Source organism: Siphateles boraxobius, unplaced genomic scaffold, assembly GCF_051911475.1.
Source record: "Siphateles boraxobius isolate OS27281-9 unplaced genomic scaffold, OSU_SipBor_1 68, whole genome shotgun sequence".
Taxonomy (NCBI): domain Eukaryota; kingdom Metazoa; phylum Chordata; class Actinopteri; order Cypriniformes; family Leuciscidae; genus Siphateles; species Siphateles boraxobius.
In genome coordinates this window covers 13,182,318-13,202,011 of record NW_027509195.1, presented here as the reverse complement: position 1 = coordinate 13,202,011, position 19,694 = coordinate 13,182,318, and the positions used below count along the sequence as shown (strand labels likewise).

General features: G+C 43.2%; 1 protein-coding gene across 1 annotated transcript in view; it reads right to left on the bottom strand.

The window, feature by feature from the left end:
- The window catches only part of cpne4a (copine IVa), a 77,129-nt gene that overhangs the window by 30,782 nt on the left and 26,653 nt on the right, over positions 1–19,694 (bottom strand). The window contains exons 3-5 of the mRNA XM_077214982.1: positions 12,473–12,652; positions 11,508–11,579; positions 11,000–11,074 (exon numbers count right to left, since the gene is read on the bottom strand). Coding sequence (XP_077071097.1) covers positions 11,000–11,074; positions 11,508–11,579; positions 12,473–12,652 — 327 coding nt within the window. The remainder of the gene's footprint in view (positions 1–10,999; positions 11,075–11,507; positions 11,580–12,472; positions 12,653–19,694) is intronic.

Below are 19,694 nucleotides of genomic sequence, written 5' to 3'. Positions count from 1 at the left end.
GAGTCAAAACAGACCACTCACAGCTTAACGTTCAAAGATGTTGTCTACAACAGTAGTGTTCTCCTAAATCCTTATAGTCATTCAGTCAAAGTTAAAGACGGGGGAATGAAATAGCAACTATCAAAAGTTTTCACAGAATCTTGACAGCCTGGGTCTCTGATCTCTCCACCAGTCTAGAAGCTTAATTAGAGTTTTAATAACTCAGATGCAGAGGATATGATTTTCACTGAAGGATTATGACTAAGGAGAAGAAAAGGCCTCCTAAATGAAAAGTGATTTAAAGAAGGCTTTCCTGTTCTATTGTAGCAGGGTGAAGTGTACCCTCATTGTTCATTGGCGAGTGTTGCACAAAAAAAATCAGTGCTGGGGTTTCATAATATAAAAAGGGAGGGGTTGGGTTACCTGGGATGTGTTAGAATTCATACAGCCCCTTTACGGTAGTTCTACATTGAATGAGATAGTGTTTGGTGTGGCGTCTCTGTGCATAGGCTGCCCTAGGTTTTCAGGTTGGTATTTCTGTTTTAAGAGGGATTCTCGTCAATTAAATGGTTTATTTATTTTTTAGAGTTTCTATGTGTAGTTTTTTGATGAACGAATAGCTGCACGTTGATATGGTGAGCGACCATGCATATTACCGTGTTGTGAACAACTCTTGGTATGTACGATAGTCGTTCCCTTTCAGTCGAGAACGTCAGACGTAGTCGACGGTCGACTGAATTGGGAGATCGCTAGAGAGCCTGTCTTCTTCGAGTACTATTGAACGAGCCAATGTAATTGGCGTGCGTGATTCGCATCACACACTCCGCCCCCGCGGCGCGGGTATAAATACGGAAGTGGATGCACGCACTAGTTGCCTTTCGCTTCGGAGCCGATCGTTTGATGTCTCTGAGAGTGCTGTTGTCTACAACGAGCGAGTGTGTCGGTGTTCTTCAGGAAGACTCTCCCAGTGCTGGTGTTCTACAGCGCGAGTGCAGCGGTGATTGCGAGCTTTGAGCTCTCAACTGCTGTTTTAACAGCAACAAATTTCTAAATGTTTGTGTGTGTTGATGGCTGGTTAGAGGGCGGAAAAGTGAGTGCTTCACTGTTTCAGTTCTCTGTTCAGTGTTGCCGCGGTCATTCCCCTGTGTGCTCCGGCACTGGTGACAGTCCTATTTTCTGAAAGAGCAACACGGGTGCGTTTGCGTCTTTTTCAAGATGTCATTCCGCCCGTGCGTTTCTGGGTGCGGTCGTTCCCTGTCTCTCTCTGATGGTCACAACTGTTGTGTCACGTGTTTGGCCTTACAGCACGCTGAGACAGCTTTTGTGGACAGCTCATGTTTTCACTGTGGGAACATGACTGTCGCAGTGTTGAGGGCGAGACTCGCCTTCGTTCGCGGAGAGCGAGTCCCCATTACCATGCCCCACCCTCGGGTGCTGTGTGGGATGGGTGACCGGAGGATAGTGTTGGATGTCCCGCCCGGTAACCATTCCCTGTGGGCTCCTCACTCCTCCCTTCCACTGCAACCACTGGAGCCTCCTGTGTTGTCTGCTGGTCCATCTGTAATGGGTGGGCCAGCGATTTCACTCGGGGCTCCCCTGGAGGACAGGACGCCGATTGCAGCATCGGAGGGTGAGCTGACTTCTAGAGATGATGACTCGGCTGCATTGTCTCCCTCCGGGAGTTCAATGTTGCCCGAGCCGGATCCAGAATTATCAGCTATGCTGAAACGGGCCGCCGAGGCTGCCGGGCTCGAGTGGAACCTCCACCGTGTCCCGTTCAGTCTCGGTTGGAATCTGGAGTTTGGTATCTTGGGGCGGGCCGCGCTGGTTCTCAGCTCGCCGCCCCAGTGCCTTTCTTTCCCGAAATGCATGGAGAGCTTATCAGGTGGTGAACAGCATCTTTCTCTGCCAGAAACTGCCTGAATAGCTTTCCCCCCCTCATTACCCTTGATGGAGGAACGGTGAAGGGTTGCGAGGTGTCCCTCCATTGGAGCGGTCTGTCGACACAGGTGCACCTGTGTCCGGCGGCCGCTGCCTTTTGGGGGGATCCTCGTCTCCCCCCTAAGGCCTGTGAGTTTCGTCTGTTCCGACGGGCAGAGCTTACAAAGCCTGTGGGCAAGCCCCTTCCTCTTGCGTGCCATGGCGTTGCTGCAGGCTAGGGTAGTTGCTGCACAAGGGTAATCCAGACCGTGCGCTCATAGGTGAGCACCGCACTGCATCCGACCTCACCCTCCGGGGTGCGGGTGTCGTAGCGTGCGTGATCGGTCTGGCGATGTCCACCTTCGTGGTCCAGTAGCGCCTTCGTTGGCTCAGCCTGGTCGGTATGGCGGATGCGGACAAGGTTCGGTTCCTGGTCTCCCCAATTTCACAGGTTGGGCTGGTCGGCGACGCGGTGGAGAACTGCATCAAACAGTTCTCTGCCGCTCAAGCGCAGACGGAGGTCATCCGGCACATCCTGCCCCGGTGGCCAGCTGCTGCCTCCACCCGCCGCCGGTGGCAGCTCCTCCGCCTGCTCGTCGCCGTGGGTGTTCTCCGGCCGCCGCTCCTGCTGGCCCTCCGCAGCAGCCTCCACCCAGGCCTCAGCATGGAGCCGGCCGCAGTAGAGACGCCCAGCCCGCTCCAGGCGCTGCCAAGCCAGGTGGCAAGCGACAGCGAAAGCATTCCGGAGCGGGCCGCCCAGATATGGATGAGATGCTCTTGGAGTGGCACGATCACTCCCTCCCCCCGGGTGAGGGCCGGGTGGAGCCTTTGTTTGTGTGTGTGTCTGTTCCGCCGCTGGCTCCCTAAAAAAAAAAAAAAAAAAAATAAGCGGAGCAAGCGGTACCCACACTTCAAAGAGAGAGCAATTTCATCTGTTCCTGGGTCCCCGAGAGGGCCAGTCTGGCGGGTGTGACCCTGTATAGCCTTACACCCCTCAGCTCCCCCTTGGTCGCCAGCAGGCAGCTTGGTGCGTTCGAGGACCCGGTCATCCGCCTTCTCACGCGCCCCCTGCCGCTTGTGGAGACAGGTAAGTGTTGCACAGCACACTTACACCACTCTCTCTACTTTGCTGCCCCACCTCAGGCTCGGCTACCCCGCTCAAGTCAGTGATAGTCATCACATTAGGTGTTGAGCAGACGTGCTCCTGAAAATTCAGTGATATTCATCACACCGAGTGTTAAGCAGTGCTCCTGACTTGTGCGTGCTTAACTTATCCTGCTGGCGAAGGATTTGATATAGCCGCTCCTCCAGCCGGTACGAAGGCCAGTTGTAAACTCGTTCTTCGTGCTACTAGGGGGTGGGTCGTGACCTTCTTGGCCCAAGATTGGTCTGCAGCTTTGACCTGAAAGACATGTGCTTCAGATCTCTACCTCCCGCACCGCAGGCCATCCTGTGTGTTGCGTCTAAGGGTGGAGTATCAGTACAGTGTCCTTCCCCTCGAGTGCTCCAGAGCCCGTTGGGTCTTCAGGTCAACTGGAAGAGAGTAATCTCGCCCACGGGCTGAGTATCTCTTTTCTAGTTTTGGAGAGGTACTCGGTCCAACATGTCTCTCCAATGAGAATGTGTTCAGCTGGTGTTGAAGTGAGAAAGGGTCCCACTGAAAGAACTTTCAGAGGCTCCTGGGGTATATGGTAGTCGCAGCCTTTGGCTCCCTCCATATGTGACCGCTTCAGCGCTAGCTTCACGATCGAGTCCCGAGGTGACCGTGGCAGAGCAGCTCACCCTGTGTGACTATAGTTCATCCCGGTCTGCTGCCAAACCCTCTTCAACAGAGGGGCCATGTACAAAGGGCGTGTTTTAACGGGGGCCTGGGCGTCCCCCGACTACACGGGCATTCGTGCCTCGAGTTGTTAGACATTGCGGGTGTCACAAACTCTCCCGTCACCTCCTCCTTGGAGTCAGACGCTTCTGAGGGCGCCTTGTTCCACTCCTCCCGCTTACTCAATCGTGCCGCCATCGAGCCTCACGACAGTTATAGCCAGGGCAAGTGGAGACTCCATCCCCTGGGTCCGCTGGGTCTTGACCATTCCGGGGCCGCTCAATTGCCCCCCCGGTTTTATTTTTCCGCCAGTGTTTGGGTAAACCGAGCGGACTACCCTTGGACAAACACTGGGTCTCAGCTGCCCCGGGGGCCCGCAGAATACGTTTAACCCCAGTGAGCCTTCTAAGAAGTGACTGCGACTCAGGGTCGCCTTGCGCCTGCTCAAGTCAGTGAGATCATCACACTTCATGTTGAGCAGAGTGGCTCCTGAAACTCAGTGAAGTTCATCGCACTCAGGTGTTGAGCAGCAATGCTCCTGTAGCTCAGTGAGTCCATCACAGGTAGCTCAGTGAATTCATCACACGCAGTGCTGAGCAGAAATGCTCCTGGTGCTCAGTGAAGTTCCTCGCACTCAAGTGTTGAGCAGAAATGCTCCTGAAGCTCAGTGAGTTTATCACACTCAGGTGTTGAGCAGTAATGCTACTGAAGCTCAGTGAACTTGTCACACTCAAGTGCTGAGCAGAAATGCTCCTGTCGTTCAGTGAAATTCTTCGCACTCAAGTGTTGAGCAGAAATGCTCCTGAAGCTCAGTGAGTTTATCACACTCAGGTGTTGAGCAGGAATGCTCCTGAAGTTCAGTGAACTTGTCACACTCAAGTGCTGAGCAGAAATGCTCCTGTCGCTCAGTGAGGTTCTTCGTACTCAAGTGTTGAGCAGAAATGCTCCTGAAGCTCGGTGAGTTTATCACACTCAGGTGTTGAGCAGGAATGCTCCTGAAGCTCAGTGAACTTGTCACACCCAAGTGCTGAGCAGAAAATGCTCCTGAAGCCCAGTGATCTTCACATGTTGTGTTGAGCAATGCTCCTGTCTTTTGCGCCCGTCACTTGCACCTACGTGCCAAGTCAGGAGAGGAACAGGTCTTCATAGTTGCCCCTTATTGGCCCAACTAGACCTGGCTCCCATCAACAGCCTTCCTGACTTCCCCGGAAAACTCTTCGGGGGCGGGGCACGATGGCACACGCGTTCTTCCGCCGGGGATTCCGGGCGGTCTTACATCTGAACGCGGAGGTTCAGGTGGCTATCACAAGAATGTGTGATAGTTACCATCACTTCTGCAAGCACCCCCTAGAATGGGGTAGCGTGCTTACGCCTTTAGAAGTGGAACCTAGTCGTTGAGTGCGTCTTCTCTCCAGAGGAGATCCTGAAAGCTTTCGATCACTTCAGTGCTCTCTTTCCTGCAAAATGGGTTGCAGTAGGCTGTTTTCCTAAATCACCCTCAAAATGATGTTGCCTCGGTGTTTAAACGACGCTCATCGTGTTGCAGAAGTATGCAGAAGCACGTTCTGATCGTCAGGTTCCTGAGGAGCAAGGTCTTGTAAATCCTTGTGTACCTCTTTATCCTCTTGGGCCTTGTCCCTGGTGCGACTGCACTGCAGAGACCGCCCCTGAGCAACTGCAGGTAGTGAGTTAAAAATTCTGTTATATCAGTTCTCCTGCTCGCGTGGTCTCTACTAGAGGGTAGGGACTTGCTCGCTTTCGGTCAACGTATTGTGCCTGGAGTCTGGGCCGGCTAACTCTCACAAGCTGAGACCCCGGCTCGGATTGTGCCCAAGGTTCCTACCTCTCCTGTAATAGTAGCAGGTGGTGAGCCTGCAAGCGCTGCCCTGGAGGAGGCAGATCCAGCCCTGGCTTCTCTGTCCGTTCGCTTGGACGTGTACAGAATGCAAGTCATAGACCTCAGACCAGCTCTTCAAATATCTGTTGGAATTCAGCAGAGAGGGAAGGCTGTTTCCATGCAAAGTTGCACTTAGTGCTTGCCTTCATTTCGGCAAAGATCCGAGATGCAACATGTCCACTTAGGTGTTGAGCTCCTCTATGATGAGTGTAAAGTGCTCCGCCTGGGCGTTGACGATATACTTTGCTAAACAGATTCTAGAGTTGGGGGCTGGACGACACCTAGTTGAACCGCTGCTTCCCGTGGGCTCCCTTCTCATGAAGCCAGTTTCACCGTGAGCCCGGTTCAAGTGTCGGCTTGCTGCGCCATTCCCCTCCTATGGACTGGATACGTGCGCCTTTCTACTCCAGTTGAGTTCCCTTAAAATTGAACCCTGTTGAGTTCCTCCACACACCCCTCCGACGTCGGACGTGCGGAAACGTCTGGTGTTAGGCCTACCACTCGTAAGCAGTGTGGAACCTGTGTTAGGCTGGGTCCATATGTTGCGGTCCCTTCGGTGACCCCATATGTGTATTCTTCCACGATACGGCTCCCTGCGGTGAGCCCGTGTCTTCCCTCGGCAGAGTCTCTCTGCCGTCACTGTCCGGTGTGTCTCCCCCCGTCTTAGGCTGGAGCCACCCCAGTGACATTCCATATGTTAGACTGCCCGGTTTCCGTCCAGTTCATATGTGTATTCTCCACATTACCTCCCTCTGGGTTGGATGTGGCTTCCGCAGCGTCCCTTCCTTCCAACGTACGGGGAACGCTTTCCCAGTGGTCCTGTAGGAACAGCAGTGACTTCCCTGGCCTAAGCCCTGTCCTTCCCCGCCTTAAGTTTGCGGGGGCATCAGGAGGCTTTGGTTTAGGCACTGGAAGGTGGCAGCGTTAGTGGTGTGTTCAATGGGTGATCCCAATTCAGTCGACCGTCGACTACGTCTGACGTTCTCGACTGAAAGGGAACGTCCTGGTTGCGTATGCAACCCACCGTTCCCTGAAGGAGGGAACGGAGGACGTAGTCCCCTTGCCACTACCGCTGGACCACCGCTGACCCCGGGTTACTCTCGGCTCCTCAGCGAAAAGCAACTAGTGCGTGCATCCACTTCGTATTTATACCCGCGCCGCGGGGGCGGAGTGTGTGATGCGAATCACGCACGCCAATTACATTGGCTCGTTCAATAGTACTCGAAGAAGACAGGCTCTCTACCGATCTCCCAATTCAGTCGACCGTCGACTACGTCCTCCGTTCCCTCCTTCAGGGAACGGTGGGTTGCATACGCAACCAGGACGTTCTCATTTCTTTTTTGTCTTATGATTGTTTTCTGCTGTTTCATGTTCCACAGGTTGGTTGCACGTCTAAGGGTTTCATTGATTTATTATGGGGTGTAATGTATATCTACTGATGTAACGGCACTTCTGCCTTGCCTGGGTCTCATTTTCCCGGTGTAAGGGAGAGCGGGGCACAACCTAACACATTTTGGTTTTGGCTCAATTATTTAAAAATAATTAAGTTAGATTCATCTTTCTTTTTACACAAGCAACATACACATCTCTGCTACAAATGAACACTTAAAGTTTTTTTCTAGGACCTACCATTTTCGTACAGTTGCACTGAAAGTGACAGAAGTCTAAATGTTACAACTTACCCCATATGCGGGGTTAATTGTAACAGACAGAGGGGTTAATTGTAACACTTGTGTGAAACACATCATTCAGTACTATTGTATCTGTATAGTTTGATATTGTTTGTGCATCTGTATAGATAGATATCCATACATCCATCCCTAATCCAATCATCATTCTGTTATGGATCAATATCATGGATAGAGATATAGGAAAGGGCTGCACAGTTTTGCAATAAATAAATAAATAAAATCATCAAATATTGTAATTGCAATTAAATTACATTTGTGTGTGGCAGCTGCATGTAAAATTATTATTATTAATAATAATAACAGTAAAAATAATAAAAACGAGCTTAAAATAAAATTTTAAATGGTTTATTGCATTAAAAACAGGCTAAACAAGTGATCAATGCATAGTAAAATAAAAAATAAAAAATTCCAACATTGGTTGTTGAAAGTCCAACAAAGTTAAATATATAAATAAATACTCAAACCTGAAACGTTGTGTGGCTCCCGTTTTCATTTGATTATCATTGTACACTTGGCGGCTTAGTTGTAACACTGTGCTACAACTAACCCCGCTGTGTAAAAAATATTTTAAACCTAGCTAACAGTTGCTAGGAGTTGCTGACATGTTTCAAAACGGTGCTATGTTTTAGCCAACAAGACAGTGATTAATGTCAAATAAAGTTAGATGTGGTGACGTACACACCACACTCAGAAACCGAAAAAAAACTATGATGAAAAAATGTGATTGCATGGTGTCAAAACACTCTTTTACCAGTATCTTCACGAAATCGTATCAAAACTTTCCACAAATTCGTGGGAGAGCGTCTTCTGGCAGCAGGAGAAAAAGAGCAGAAACACACCCCGCTTGATCCTGACTATGTAAAAGGTCCGCGTTACATTTAACCCCGCGTAAGGTTGTGCCCCGCGCTCCCCTATTCCAGGTGTCGTAGTCGAGCGTGATTAAGAGTTTGGTGTCTCCCAATCATTTACCTGAAGGCCCTTTCACACTACCATTTGACGTCTTGTCAAGCAGCAGTACGAGACTCTCCGTGTGAAACTGAGACACTCCTGTGGATCATTTGTTATGCTTGTATTAATCCCTCTTCTTAATTGACAAGAGTTGATTGTGTCTCCTAAAGGAACAGTATACTCTTCTCTGTTACTCGCTCTCACTCTTTGCCTTTTTCTTTCTCAACTGTCTGAACGCATTTCCGAGAATGGGGACTTTTCAAGACTGAAGTTTGTTTTTAACAGCATCCCTGATCATTTTCGTCTGATCTCAACAGTTTGAGCAGCTCAATTCATATTCCTCTCACAATGCAATGCATGACTTTGCCAAAAGGCAAGGATGAAGGATGGGAGAGTTAAACTATATTTGACACGTGATAACAAACACAAGTCTTAATGCAAGAGAGCAGAAAACTGCTCAGCTGCAAAAACTTGGGATTAGAGAGACTGTGAGAAAAGGTTGAAAAAAAATTATGAGTGTCTTCGATGTAAAGGAAATGATCCACTACTATTCAAAAGTTTGGGGTTGATAAGATTTTTTATGCTTTTAAAAGAAATCTCTGCTCTCCAAGGCTACATTTGTTTGATCACAAGTACTATAGAACAGTAATATGGTGAAATATTTAATATATTTGAACATGTACTCCTGTGATGGACAAGCTGAATTTTCAGCATACATTGCTCTAGTCTTCAGTGTCACATCATCCTTCAGAAATCATTCTAATATGTAATCTAATAATATTTGGTTCTCAAGAAACATTTCTTCTTATTATCAATGTTGAAAACAGTTGTGTTGAAAAACATTTTTTCAGGATTTTTTTAATGACTAGAAAGTTATTTTATTTATTTATTTATATGTTTGAAACAGGAAAAGATTAAGGACAATCGGGCCTGGCTCAGTATAAACTGATTTTCAGCAGGTTCCTGCTCTGCAGAACATAAAACCACATACACAATAAAGCTTCACACACTAGACAGCTAGAGACAACAACAGACACACAAACCAAGATATTGGGCAACAGGAGGGGCTATAAAGCCGTCTCAATGGTCACAGATATACCTGTCCACTAAATGGCGAGCAAAAGTTATTTTAAACAGTCTTCTTGATGTTCTGATGGGCTGTGGGATCTCATTCCAGATTTTTGTGAGCACATAAAAAAAAGATCTCTGCCCATAACAGTTTCTAAAAGCCGGTTAAGGCAAAAGTCCATTTATAAATGATCTCGTAGTGCGCTCAGACCTTGAGCTAAGTTTCGGAACCAATTCGGTTAGAGCAGTTACAGTGTGTCCATTTGAGATTTGATGAAACAGGTTTATCCCATGGCTTATTTTATAGTTCTGAAATGTCAAGGCATTACACAAAGATAGTGCAGTACAGTGGTGAGTCCGGCCTGGGAGCCTGACATGGATCTTATGAGCTCTATTATAAAGTCTTATTACTGGTTCAATAATCTCATTTGTTGTTAGTGACCAAACAGGTAAACAATACGACAAAGTGGACAGAATGATGGCATGAAGATAGGTTTTTGAAACAGAAAACAACAAATATGGTCTAATTTTGCTAAAAACATATAACTTTTGATTTAACTTTATGGTTAGGGTTTGAACATGTTCTTGATAAATAAGATGGGAGTCAAGGTAGACTCCCAAATACTTATATGCTGATACAATTGAAAGCGTTTGAATAGAAAAAATGATAGGATTACATATGGATAGTTGTCTTCTAGATGAATAAAAATACATGCATAGTGTTTTCTTGACATTAAGTGTCAAATGATTATCTTGCAACCGGTTCTGTAAATGCTGCAGATGAAGTTTGTGATTGATTGTGTCAATATTAGAACCAGAAAGAAAAATAACTGTGTCATCAGCATACAGCAAAGAACTAGAAAAATTCAAAACACAGGGAAGATCATTAATATACATAAGGAAAAGTAAAGGACCTAAAATACTGCCCTGTGGAACTCCCATAGAACACACTCGTGGCTGTGATGTTACTGTGCCAATTCTTACAGTCTGAGATCTGTCACTTAAATATGAAGTAAACATATCTATTGCGGAAGATGACAAATTAAAAGAAAGAAGTTTGTTTAACAGAATTTGATGATTGACTGTATCGATAGCTTTCTGAAAATCTATGTATATAGCTCCAGTAATCTGACCCTTTTTTAGAGACGCACGTATTTGCTCCGTGAGAAGCAGCAAAGCCGACATAGTTGACCGCAAGGGTCGAAAGCCATGCTGGCAATCACTTGATTATATAATATTAGTTGATTATATAATTAGTTGATTATATAATATTTTTTCAAGCAATTAGGAAATTGTTGGAAGAATTGCAATTGGACGATAATTGGAAATATTAGTTGGATCACCAAATTTAAACATCGGGGTGATCTGGGCCGTTTTCCACATGGCAGGAAATACTGATTGTCTAATAAATCAATATTTGAAAAATAAGTTCAAAAGAACAGCATTTATTGGAAATTTAAATCTTTTGTAACATTATAAATTTAATGTACTGTACTGTCACTTTCGCATCCTTGCTAAATAAAAAATTGCACTGACCTCAAAACTCCGGGTTAAATGGACCTCAGAGAAATATTTATGATATGAACCCTTAAAAAGCATCATATGGCATCAAATCCTTGTTGTTATGGAAGATCATTTTATATTTTGAATAAACATATACACAGGAGATTTTCCTACCTTATCATCCAGCTTCCTCGCACTGAATGAGAGTTCAACATAATCGTTATTTCCTGTCAGCTCCTCAGCGGTGATCTGGAGAGATTGAGAATGATGAATTGTTTCCAGCAGAAGAGAAAACTGAATCAGAAGCTAACCATTTGTTTGACATTTGTTTTATAGATCTCGTTCCTCTCACCCACTGAGCCATCCATGTTCAACCGTTGCTACTGCGTTCTGTCAGCTTGTATTAAACAAAGCTCCTCTGGCTATTTTCTACAACCCGCCTTCAATACTGTTAAGGAAGCTTCTTGTGTACATTGAAAATGTGTTCTGTTTGCCTGGGTTCAATAGTGGCATTGATAATTCTAAGCACCTCTGTCATATAAAGTGCAAAGCTTTTAAAGGTTAGGCCATGAAACGCTTGCATAAGGCCATTTGCTGGTGTTGTGCACTGCTGGATGTTTGCATAAGTAGAGCGTGAGAGAGAGAGCAACCAGATAAATTTTGGATTTGGGAAAGTGCTCACCGTAATAGACGATTTCCCAACTGTGTTGCCCTGTTTAAGCAGGGCTTTGGTGAATTTTCTCTGGGAGATGATCTATTTGGAGAGAAATAAGATATTTTCAGCAGGTCGGAGGCTGCCTTGTTTTGATGCTGCTTTTAATGGACAGAACACACAGATAAAAACACAAATATGAGCAGAGAGCAGCACATAATAACACCTCAAGGAGAATTTGGCATGTAAGCTTAGTTCATAATTACACCAAGAAGTCTTATCCACTCCAGTTAAATGCTTCATTATTAGTTGTTAAATATTTATAAATAGGAGTGAGTGTTTTTGGTTTCATTCCCCTAGAAACTGTACGAGCGAGCGTCAACACCTCCCTCTCTCCCTTTATTAAACGCAGATCATTTCAACAATTATCCTCTCCTCTTCCCCCTCCAACCAAAACAGACTAAACTAAAACAAACAACCCAGCTCCCCGGAGAAAACCAGACCTAGAAAGTGGCTTTGATGCAAAAAGATAAACACATGAATATTGAACAAAATTAATATTGGCATCCGCTATACATATAAGCTTCTAGCTAATTCTTTACTGAGAAACTGCAAATCTAAACCATCTGGCAGAAGATCATGTGTCTGGTTTTCCATTTGCTCAAACTACAGATAAGAGAGTGGCATGGCCCATCTGGGCTGGCATTCCCTCCACACTGAGGCAGTTACAGACATCTCACGTTTCACAATTCAATCAGCCGTAAAATGTCCGGAAATGCTCTTAAAGGTTTTTGGTGTGATTATTTAATTAGAGGGCTTCATCTGATTTGGGCACAGTGCCGGCCCTACTCTTCCCTGACTGTGTCCAATCAATGATCACATAGAGATCCTGTTGCAAAAATGAGCATTGCCAAGTAAAACATGAAAAAACATTATTATTACACATAACATGCTTGAATTTCTATGCATATTGTGAGATGGAGATGGTTGCTCACTTGGCCCAGTGTGCACTCAACGGCTCCCAGGCAGTCTGCCTCTCTCATGCCATTATGACTGCTGCTGATGTCGTAGAGCTCGAAACGTAGTCGCTGAACCTCTTCGAAGTAAAAGTCCAGGGTAAAGACCTTAGAAAATGTGGGGTTTATACAACTCCGAATCACCTCCGTCCTGTCCACCTATAAACATAGCAGAAAACAAATACCTACTTGGATTATGTTCAGAATAGCACACTAACATACTACAACGCTACCATTTCTGCAGTAAGCACACAATGTGCAGGACATAAAATGTCTGTATTACGAAAAAGAAAGACCTATAATATTGCCCAAATTTACAGTATTGCACAGAATATTGGATCACACAATGCAATGCACTCAACCTTTCCAGTGTGACCCATGATCTAGAACAGTGGTTCTCAACCTTTTTGACCCCAAGGTCCATTGTCCACAATATTCAAAGGCGCCATGATTTTTCCCACTCGTTCGTTATTTACTGGATAAGGATTAAGGACAAAGATTTATTAAAGTATTTTTATTCAATTTCTAACATACTTTAAATCTTGACATAACTAGTATTTTTATTCAATTTCTAACATACTTTAAATCTTGACATAACTAGAATTTTTTATTTGGTTATTTTATTAATTTTTATATAAAAAAAACTTGTGAAACTGCTCTGACACTCAGAAATGCTGTGGTGACACAAACAAGATTTCGTAAAGAAACAGTGAAAACACAGCCTAGATATGAAATGACATCTGGCCTAGTTGTGGCCCACATTCCACATGGAATGACAGCGATGACTCAACATGAGTGTGGCTGGCAATAACATACATATCATGGCCTCATCTGGGCCAACTATGCCACAAATGGCTCAGTTGTGGCAGTAGCAAAGGTCACCTGGGCCGCACACAGCAAGCCACAACTCACACTAAAACCAGCTTAATGTGTGTGGGCCAGATACCACCCTAATGATATTTTCTGCTGCCAGAACTGTGCCATAATTGGCCCAGATTTTTTCTTCTTCTTCTTCTTCTTCTTCTTCCTCGTTCTCGTTCTCGTTCTCGTTCTCCTTCTCGTTCTCCTTCTCCTTCTCGTTCTCCTTCTCGTTCTCCTTCTCGTTCTCCTTCTCCTTCTCCTTCTCCTTCTCCTTCTCCTTCTCCTTCTCCTTCTCCTTCTCCTTCTCCTTCTCGTTCTCCTTCTCGTTCTCCTTCTCGTTCTCCTTCTCGTTCTCCTTCTCGTTCTCCTTCTCGTTCTCCTTCTCCTTCTCCTTCTCCTTCTCCTTCTCCTTCTCCTTCTCCTTCTCCTTCTCGTTCTCGTTCTCGTTCTCGTTCTCCTTCTCCTTCTCCTTCTCCTTCTCGTTCTCCTTCTCGTCTCCTTCTCGTTCTCCTTCTCGTTCTCCTTCTCGTTCTCCTTCTCGTTCTCCTCTCTCGTTCTCCTCTCTCGTTCTCGTTCTCGTTCTCCTTCTCGTTCTCCTTCTCCTTCTTCTTCTTCTTCTTCTTCTTCTTCTTCTTCTTCTTCTTCTTCTTCTTCTTCTTCTTCTTCTCCTTCTCCTTCTCCTTCTTCTTCTTTATTGTTTAACAGACCTGATATATATGCTGACTGGGAGGGCTAATATAGGCAGGGCTTAACAAGCTAATGATATACAGCTGAACCTAATCACAACACAACATAATGAGTCCAGGCAATGGGTAAAGGGAATTGAAGTGTATGATGAGATAGCCCAGGAGTCGGGAGAAGTGCCCTCTGATGGAGATTGCACTCTGGTGGACTCCAGCTGGTGAATGTGACACATTTTGTGGGGTTGAATTAACATAAGAAGTATCTTATTTTAAACCTACACACTGTATACTATTGTATTTCATTCAAAACACAGCCTTGGCTTCAGTTAAGCTGAAATCACTGAAGTGGAGGTTCAGGAGTGTCTCTACTTACGTTAATCAAGTTAACAGCTTTCCAGGAGGATTTCTAAGGTCAATATTCCAGCTGCTTGATAGGGAAGTAACAAGACGTTTGACAAGTGCTGATCAACTTGGACTCAGTGACCTGGGAAGTGACCTTAAAGAAATCAATTTGTACTGTACAACCCCAGTCCATTTATACTTATCTTACCATTAACCACCAAAGGCAACTCTAGTTGTTTTTCCTATTGCGCTTAGCCTAATGGCCCTAATGTTTTATCATCAATCTCAAGTAAAGTACAATCTACTAACTGACAAGTACTTATAGCTGATATAGCAAAGCATTTTGATGCAGAGGATTCAAACAAGGATTAGTTCACTCAGGAGATATGGTATGCATTAAACAACCCTTATTATACCCTTATTTGAGACCTATAATCACCTGAAGTACCTGTTTTTCTGCTGTTTTAAATTAAACCAGCAAATTTAATACAAATCAGAACAAAAAGGGGAAAAAAATCTGCAGATAAACCCATGTCACTGCCAAATCTCTTTTCTTGAAGAATGTATCTGCCTCTCACCTCACACAGGCAAAGAAAAGGGTTTGTTTTATCTGACATGCCTCAGCTCATGGTTTAGTCTCAGTTGTTTAACTTTCCTCAGGCAGCTTAGAGACTCAGGATTCTGTTCTGTTTTTCATTTCAGTCTGCTCTCTGTGAGGGGAAGTGCCAACCTTTCTTTCTTTATTTCTTTCTGACTGAGATCTTTTACCATTTAAAAAGATTTTAAAAATATAAATGTCTGCCACAATAGTGCATTTCACTTATGTGGATGTTTATCATGAGCTGTGTACTGTGTCTCACATGTCATTTATGTGATATCATAAACAAAAGCTTAACATTTAAGCACTTTTCCAAATTCCAAATTCAGCATACTGGTTTCCAAAGAAGAAAAAACATGGATAGAGTTTGTTAGAGTTCCTCCTCTAACGTTTTCCTGCCCACTCCAGAATCTTGTTTACCACAAATGCAAAACTATTATTTTATTATATTTATCCAAATCTTTTTTCTTTTTAAGTATTTACCTCACCATTAAATTGGTTTGTTTCATAACTCAGACTACCCGTTTCATTTGAACCAACCATATGGAGACACAACCAGTCCTCTTCATTAAGATCTATAAATGTTTGCCTGACTCTTCCAGGTGTTTTCTCTTTGTTTACAGGGGCTTCCTCTGGGCAGCTGGAGCTGTTTTATTGAGAAAGTTGCTTATATCTTCTACTCAGCATGCACCTGGAGGGAATATACATCAATCAGGAAGACATGGACCTCAAAGCAGCTGCTTAATTCTGCTGGTGAATATGCAAATAAATCTCCCTTCTCAAAGCGACAATAATACAGTTCTGATGACGCTCAATGAACATCCCTCTTCTGTCTAACTGTTGTTTGTACAGGGAATTTTCCGACACTGCTGTCAGTAAACATATGCTCTGTTGTACATGAGATAACTTGTTAACCTCTCAGAACGCTCCTTGTGATTATTCATCTGAAAAGAAGTAATTGCCACTGTTTTGTGACATCTGGTCAATTAAAAGAAAGTAGACATTTAAAGAGCATGTTAAGCAAGTCAAAAACAGGTTGCTGTCACACATGAACTGTGAGAGGATTGAACATTGTAAACCTTTTAATTAAGTAATCTCTCAAATACTTCAACCATAGTCAAGGTCTTTATAATAAGCAAGTACTCTAGTTGAGTTTTGGCTAGAAACACAAATCGCTACTGAAATTTGGCGTTTTAAGCTTCTGGCATGATTTGCTGTGACTAAAAATTAACTGTTATGTTTTGTATATGTTAAGCAATGTGGAGACCTGGAGGCATTTAGAGCGGGTTATTTGTTAACTAATTAAACAATAAGGCTATCTGCACAGCAAATAAATCCGATTGTCAGTTTATCTTTTATTGCTTAATCTCGTTCTATACACACACAGTTCAGTAATTTAATTGAGTCACAACCACATTCTAAAACCAAATTAATTCCTGAAAAATTTATAGTGACAAGCGTGAAATCGAACTGAAAAAAACAGTTAATGCTGTATGTAAAATGTGTCTCTCTGCTGTATACGTGGTGCAAGAAAATCACAAGGAACGAGGTACAAGCCTTGACTCATTCATGTTGCTAGATCTTGAAGAAAAAAAACAGCAAACAAGAACAAGCCCATAATAAACAAAAATACATAAAAATGCTTTAAATTGAAAATAAGTCTTTAAAGTGATAGTTTACCCAAAAAATTAAATTATCCCAAGATTTACTCATCCTCAAGCAGAGGTGTATATGACTCTTTCGAGCTTTATAATGGTAGTGAATGGGGGTCCTGATTTTGCATCCATCCATCATAAAAGTAATCTATATGACTCCCGGAGGTTATTAAAGGCCTTCTGAGACAAAGCGATGTTTTTTTTGTAAGAAAAATATCTATATTTAAAACTTTATAAACTAAAATAACTAGCTTCCGGCAGACGGCCTACTGTATGCAAGTCGACTTACGCCAAAAGAGTAACACTTGACAATATAGGATATAGGAGTAGCGTAAGCTTTGACGCTTCTCGCGGTTCAAACAAATAGGCTGGGCAACAAACCAAAGCTCCTCTTCTCTTATATTGAAATCCTCCAACATTTCTCTTTAAAAATTCTCGTTTTATACTTTTAATTTGTGATTGGTGTTTTGTTTGGCTCTATCCTCTGCGCTTCCGCATTTGTCAATACGTCGTGCATCAGGTCAAGGGTTAAACCTTTGCCGTAAATCGATGCGTATGGCCGTCTATCGTCTAAAGTAACACCCGTGAATGTTATTCACAAATTTGGTACTCTCACTAGTTGGAACGAGACCTCACCGCCAGCCACTGGTGACACGCAGTGACAAAGTCAGCTTTACTATGAATGGGAGGAAGTGCAACGTGCAACGACTGATAAAGACATCCAGCACTGCAGCTGCCGTTAAAACAAAGTCCCTTTAAGACAAGTCATTTCACTCGATGGCCATCTTTGAAACGCCCCTCGGGCATGCAAGTGCAACTCCTATCTCTTTGAATGGGAAAACATTAAATTCTCCAAAATCGTTCGCCAAGCTTACAATTAGATTTGATATTCTCATGTCTCATACATTTTGTTTCTAAACACATGAATCATGACAAAAAAAATGCATTTTTCAGGCTGGACCAAGCTAATGTGCATGTACAGCGTCTCAGTTTCTGTAGGAACCAGAGCTTCTAACAATGCGATGACTTAACCAATTACAGATTGGCTCTTTTCTTTATAAGGCGGGACTTATTCCACACTTTCTCCCTTCCATAATACGAGTGCACCATCTTTCTATACATAAAATCTTTGGTTAGAAGTTCCAGTTGCTAAATAAACAGTCAATGTTCTGAGATGCGCACCTAGGACCACACATGTGAATCGGCTAATTCAGCCTGAAAAACAAGCTTTTTTAACATTATTTTAACAGAAGAAACCACATTTATGAGACAATTGTTGTCGATTTCAGTGGTGATTTCAAATATTACATTGGTGAACAGCTTTAGAGAACTAGATGTTTACCCATTCAAAGAGATAGGAGCTGGACTGAAATAACTGAAATAGCTGCCTGAGAGATGTTTTAAAGATGGCCGCCGAGTGAAATGGCTTGTCTTAAAGGGACTTTGGTTATATTCTATACAAACACGAAATGATAATTATGGGATTCACTCTCGTATTTAAATATGGTTGTCACCCCTGAAACTTTACAGAGTGTACATGGCCGAAGAGACTTCTTAAACTTGTGAGTTTGTTTGATTCAAAAAAGAACATTTGTGTTGTCAAACCACATACATTACTGATCAAGAAAAAAACAGAAATTCTAACTTCATTTTTTTTTTATGGAATAAAGGTTCATGGAAAAGTTCAGAGAAAAAGTGTAAAAAAATAAATATAATAATTCTAAATACTCAGTGCATGATCAGTGCTAATGCTGATAACAAATGTGGTCTATATTTGTCATTATATAAGATATACATAATACAATTTAATGATAGCAAATGAGATGCACACAAAATTGCTGAAATTAAATTAACACTTATTTTTCTTAAAATTCACTAAGCAAAAATTCAAAATAGAAAATGACACAAGGGGAACTACTACAATTATTCCAAGAACAATAATGGAAATAATGTCAGAATGGCAAAATATTGACAAGAGCCTAATTTCATTGCTCACTGATAATAAATCAGGCTTTACAGGATTTTTCCTCAGGCAAATAAAAAAGTGACCTGGAACCATAAAAGCGGGACCATCCGAAGTCAAGTCTTCCATTCATGGATCTTCCATCACTCTACCATACACATCAACAAGCAGATTCCACATGACCATTTCTGACAAGAATGTCTGGACAAGCCAGCTTTTCAGAAAAGACAGGTGTCCTCTCAGCCTTAGAAAAGTCCCTTTATGGCTGCATAAACAGGGGCCTGAGAACATCTCTAGACTGGACTGACAGTCTTTTGGGAGTGAAGAGCAGATCAGTCAACACCTAGACAGCAGAGCTCTGGAGATACAAATAAATATTCAAGACACCACTGGTGGAAAGGCTTCTAGTTCAGTTGTGCTTCAAAGGACAACTGCTCAAATAGTGATACCAATATGTTGAACAATTATGGTTTAAGGCAATTGAAAAACTATGGTACGATTTTTCAGAATTGATCATTTGATAAATAGAAAGTTCAAAAGAGCAGTGTAATATGCTGTTTAATATTTTTGTTGAAACCGGGGGGGGGGGGATACTCATCACAAGTAGATGAGGCAGAGACATATATGTTTACACCAGGTATTTTGATCCATCTCTTTTGTCCACTTTCAAATACTTCTATTTCCAGTCTTTTTTTATTGCCATTTTACCAAGACGACATAGATTACACTAAAATGTACAGCAAAGAACAATATGTCTTTGCCATAACATGTCAAACCCCAAACCCTAACCATCCCCACACAACGGAGGGAAAGAGAAAATAAATAAATAAACAAAATGAAATAATAAGTAAAATAAAATTAATTAAATAGATAAATAAATAAAAAAATAAAGATTTAAAAAGACGCATTATTCTCTCATGAATAACATTCAGTGATTTTATTAAAGAGACATCAGTGCTAAGTATTATCCAAGGCAGGATCAGAGGGGCAAAGCAAGCCTTAAAGGATCCCAGATGTTAAGGGTTTAAGAGAACTTCGAAGCATGGACCTTAATTTCACTAATTTGATGTAGAACAAATATCTTGTATCCATCTATTGT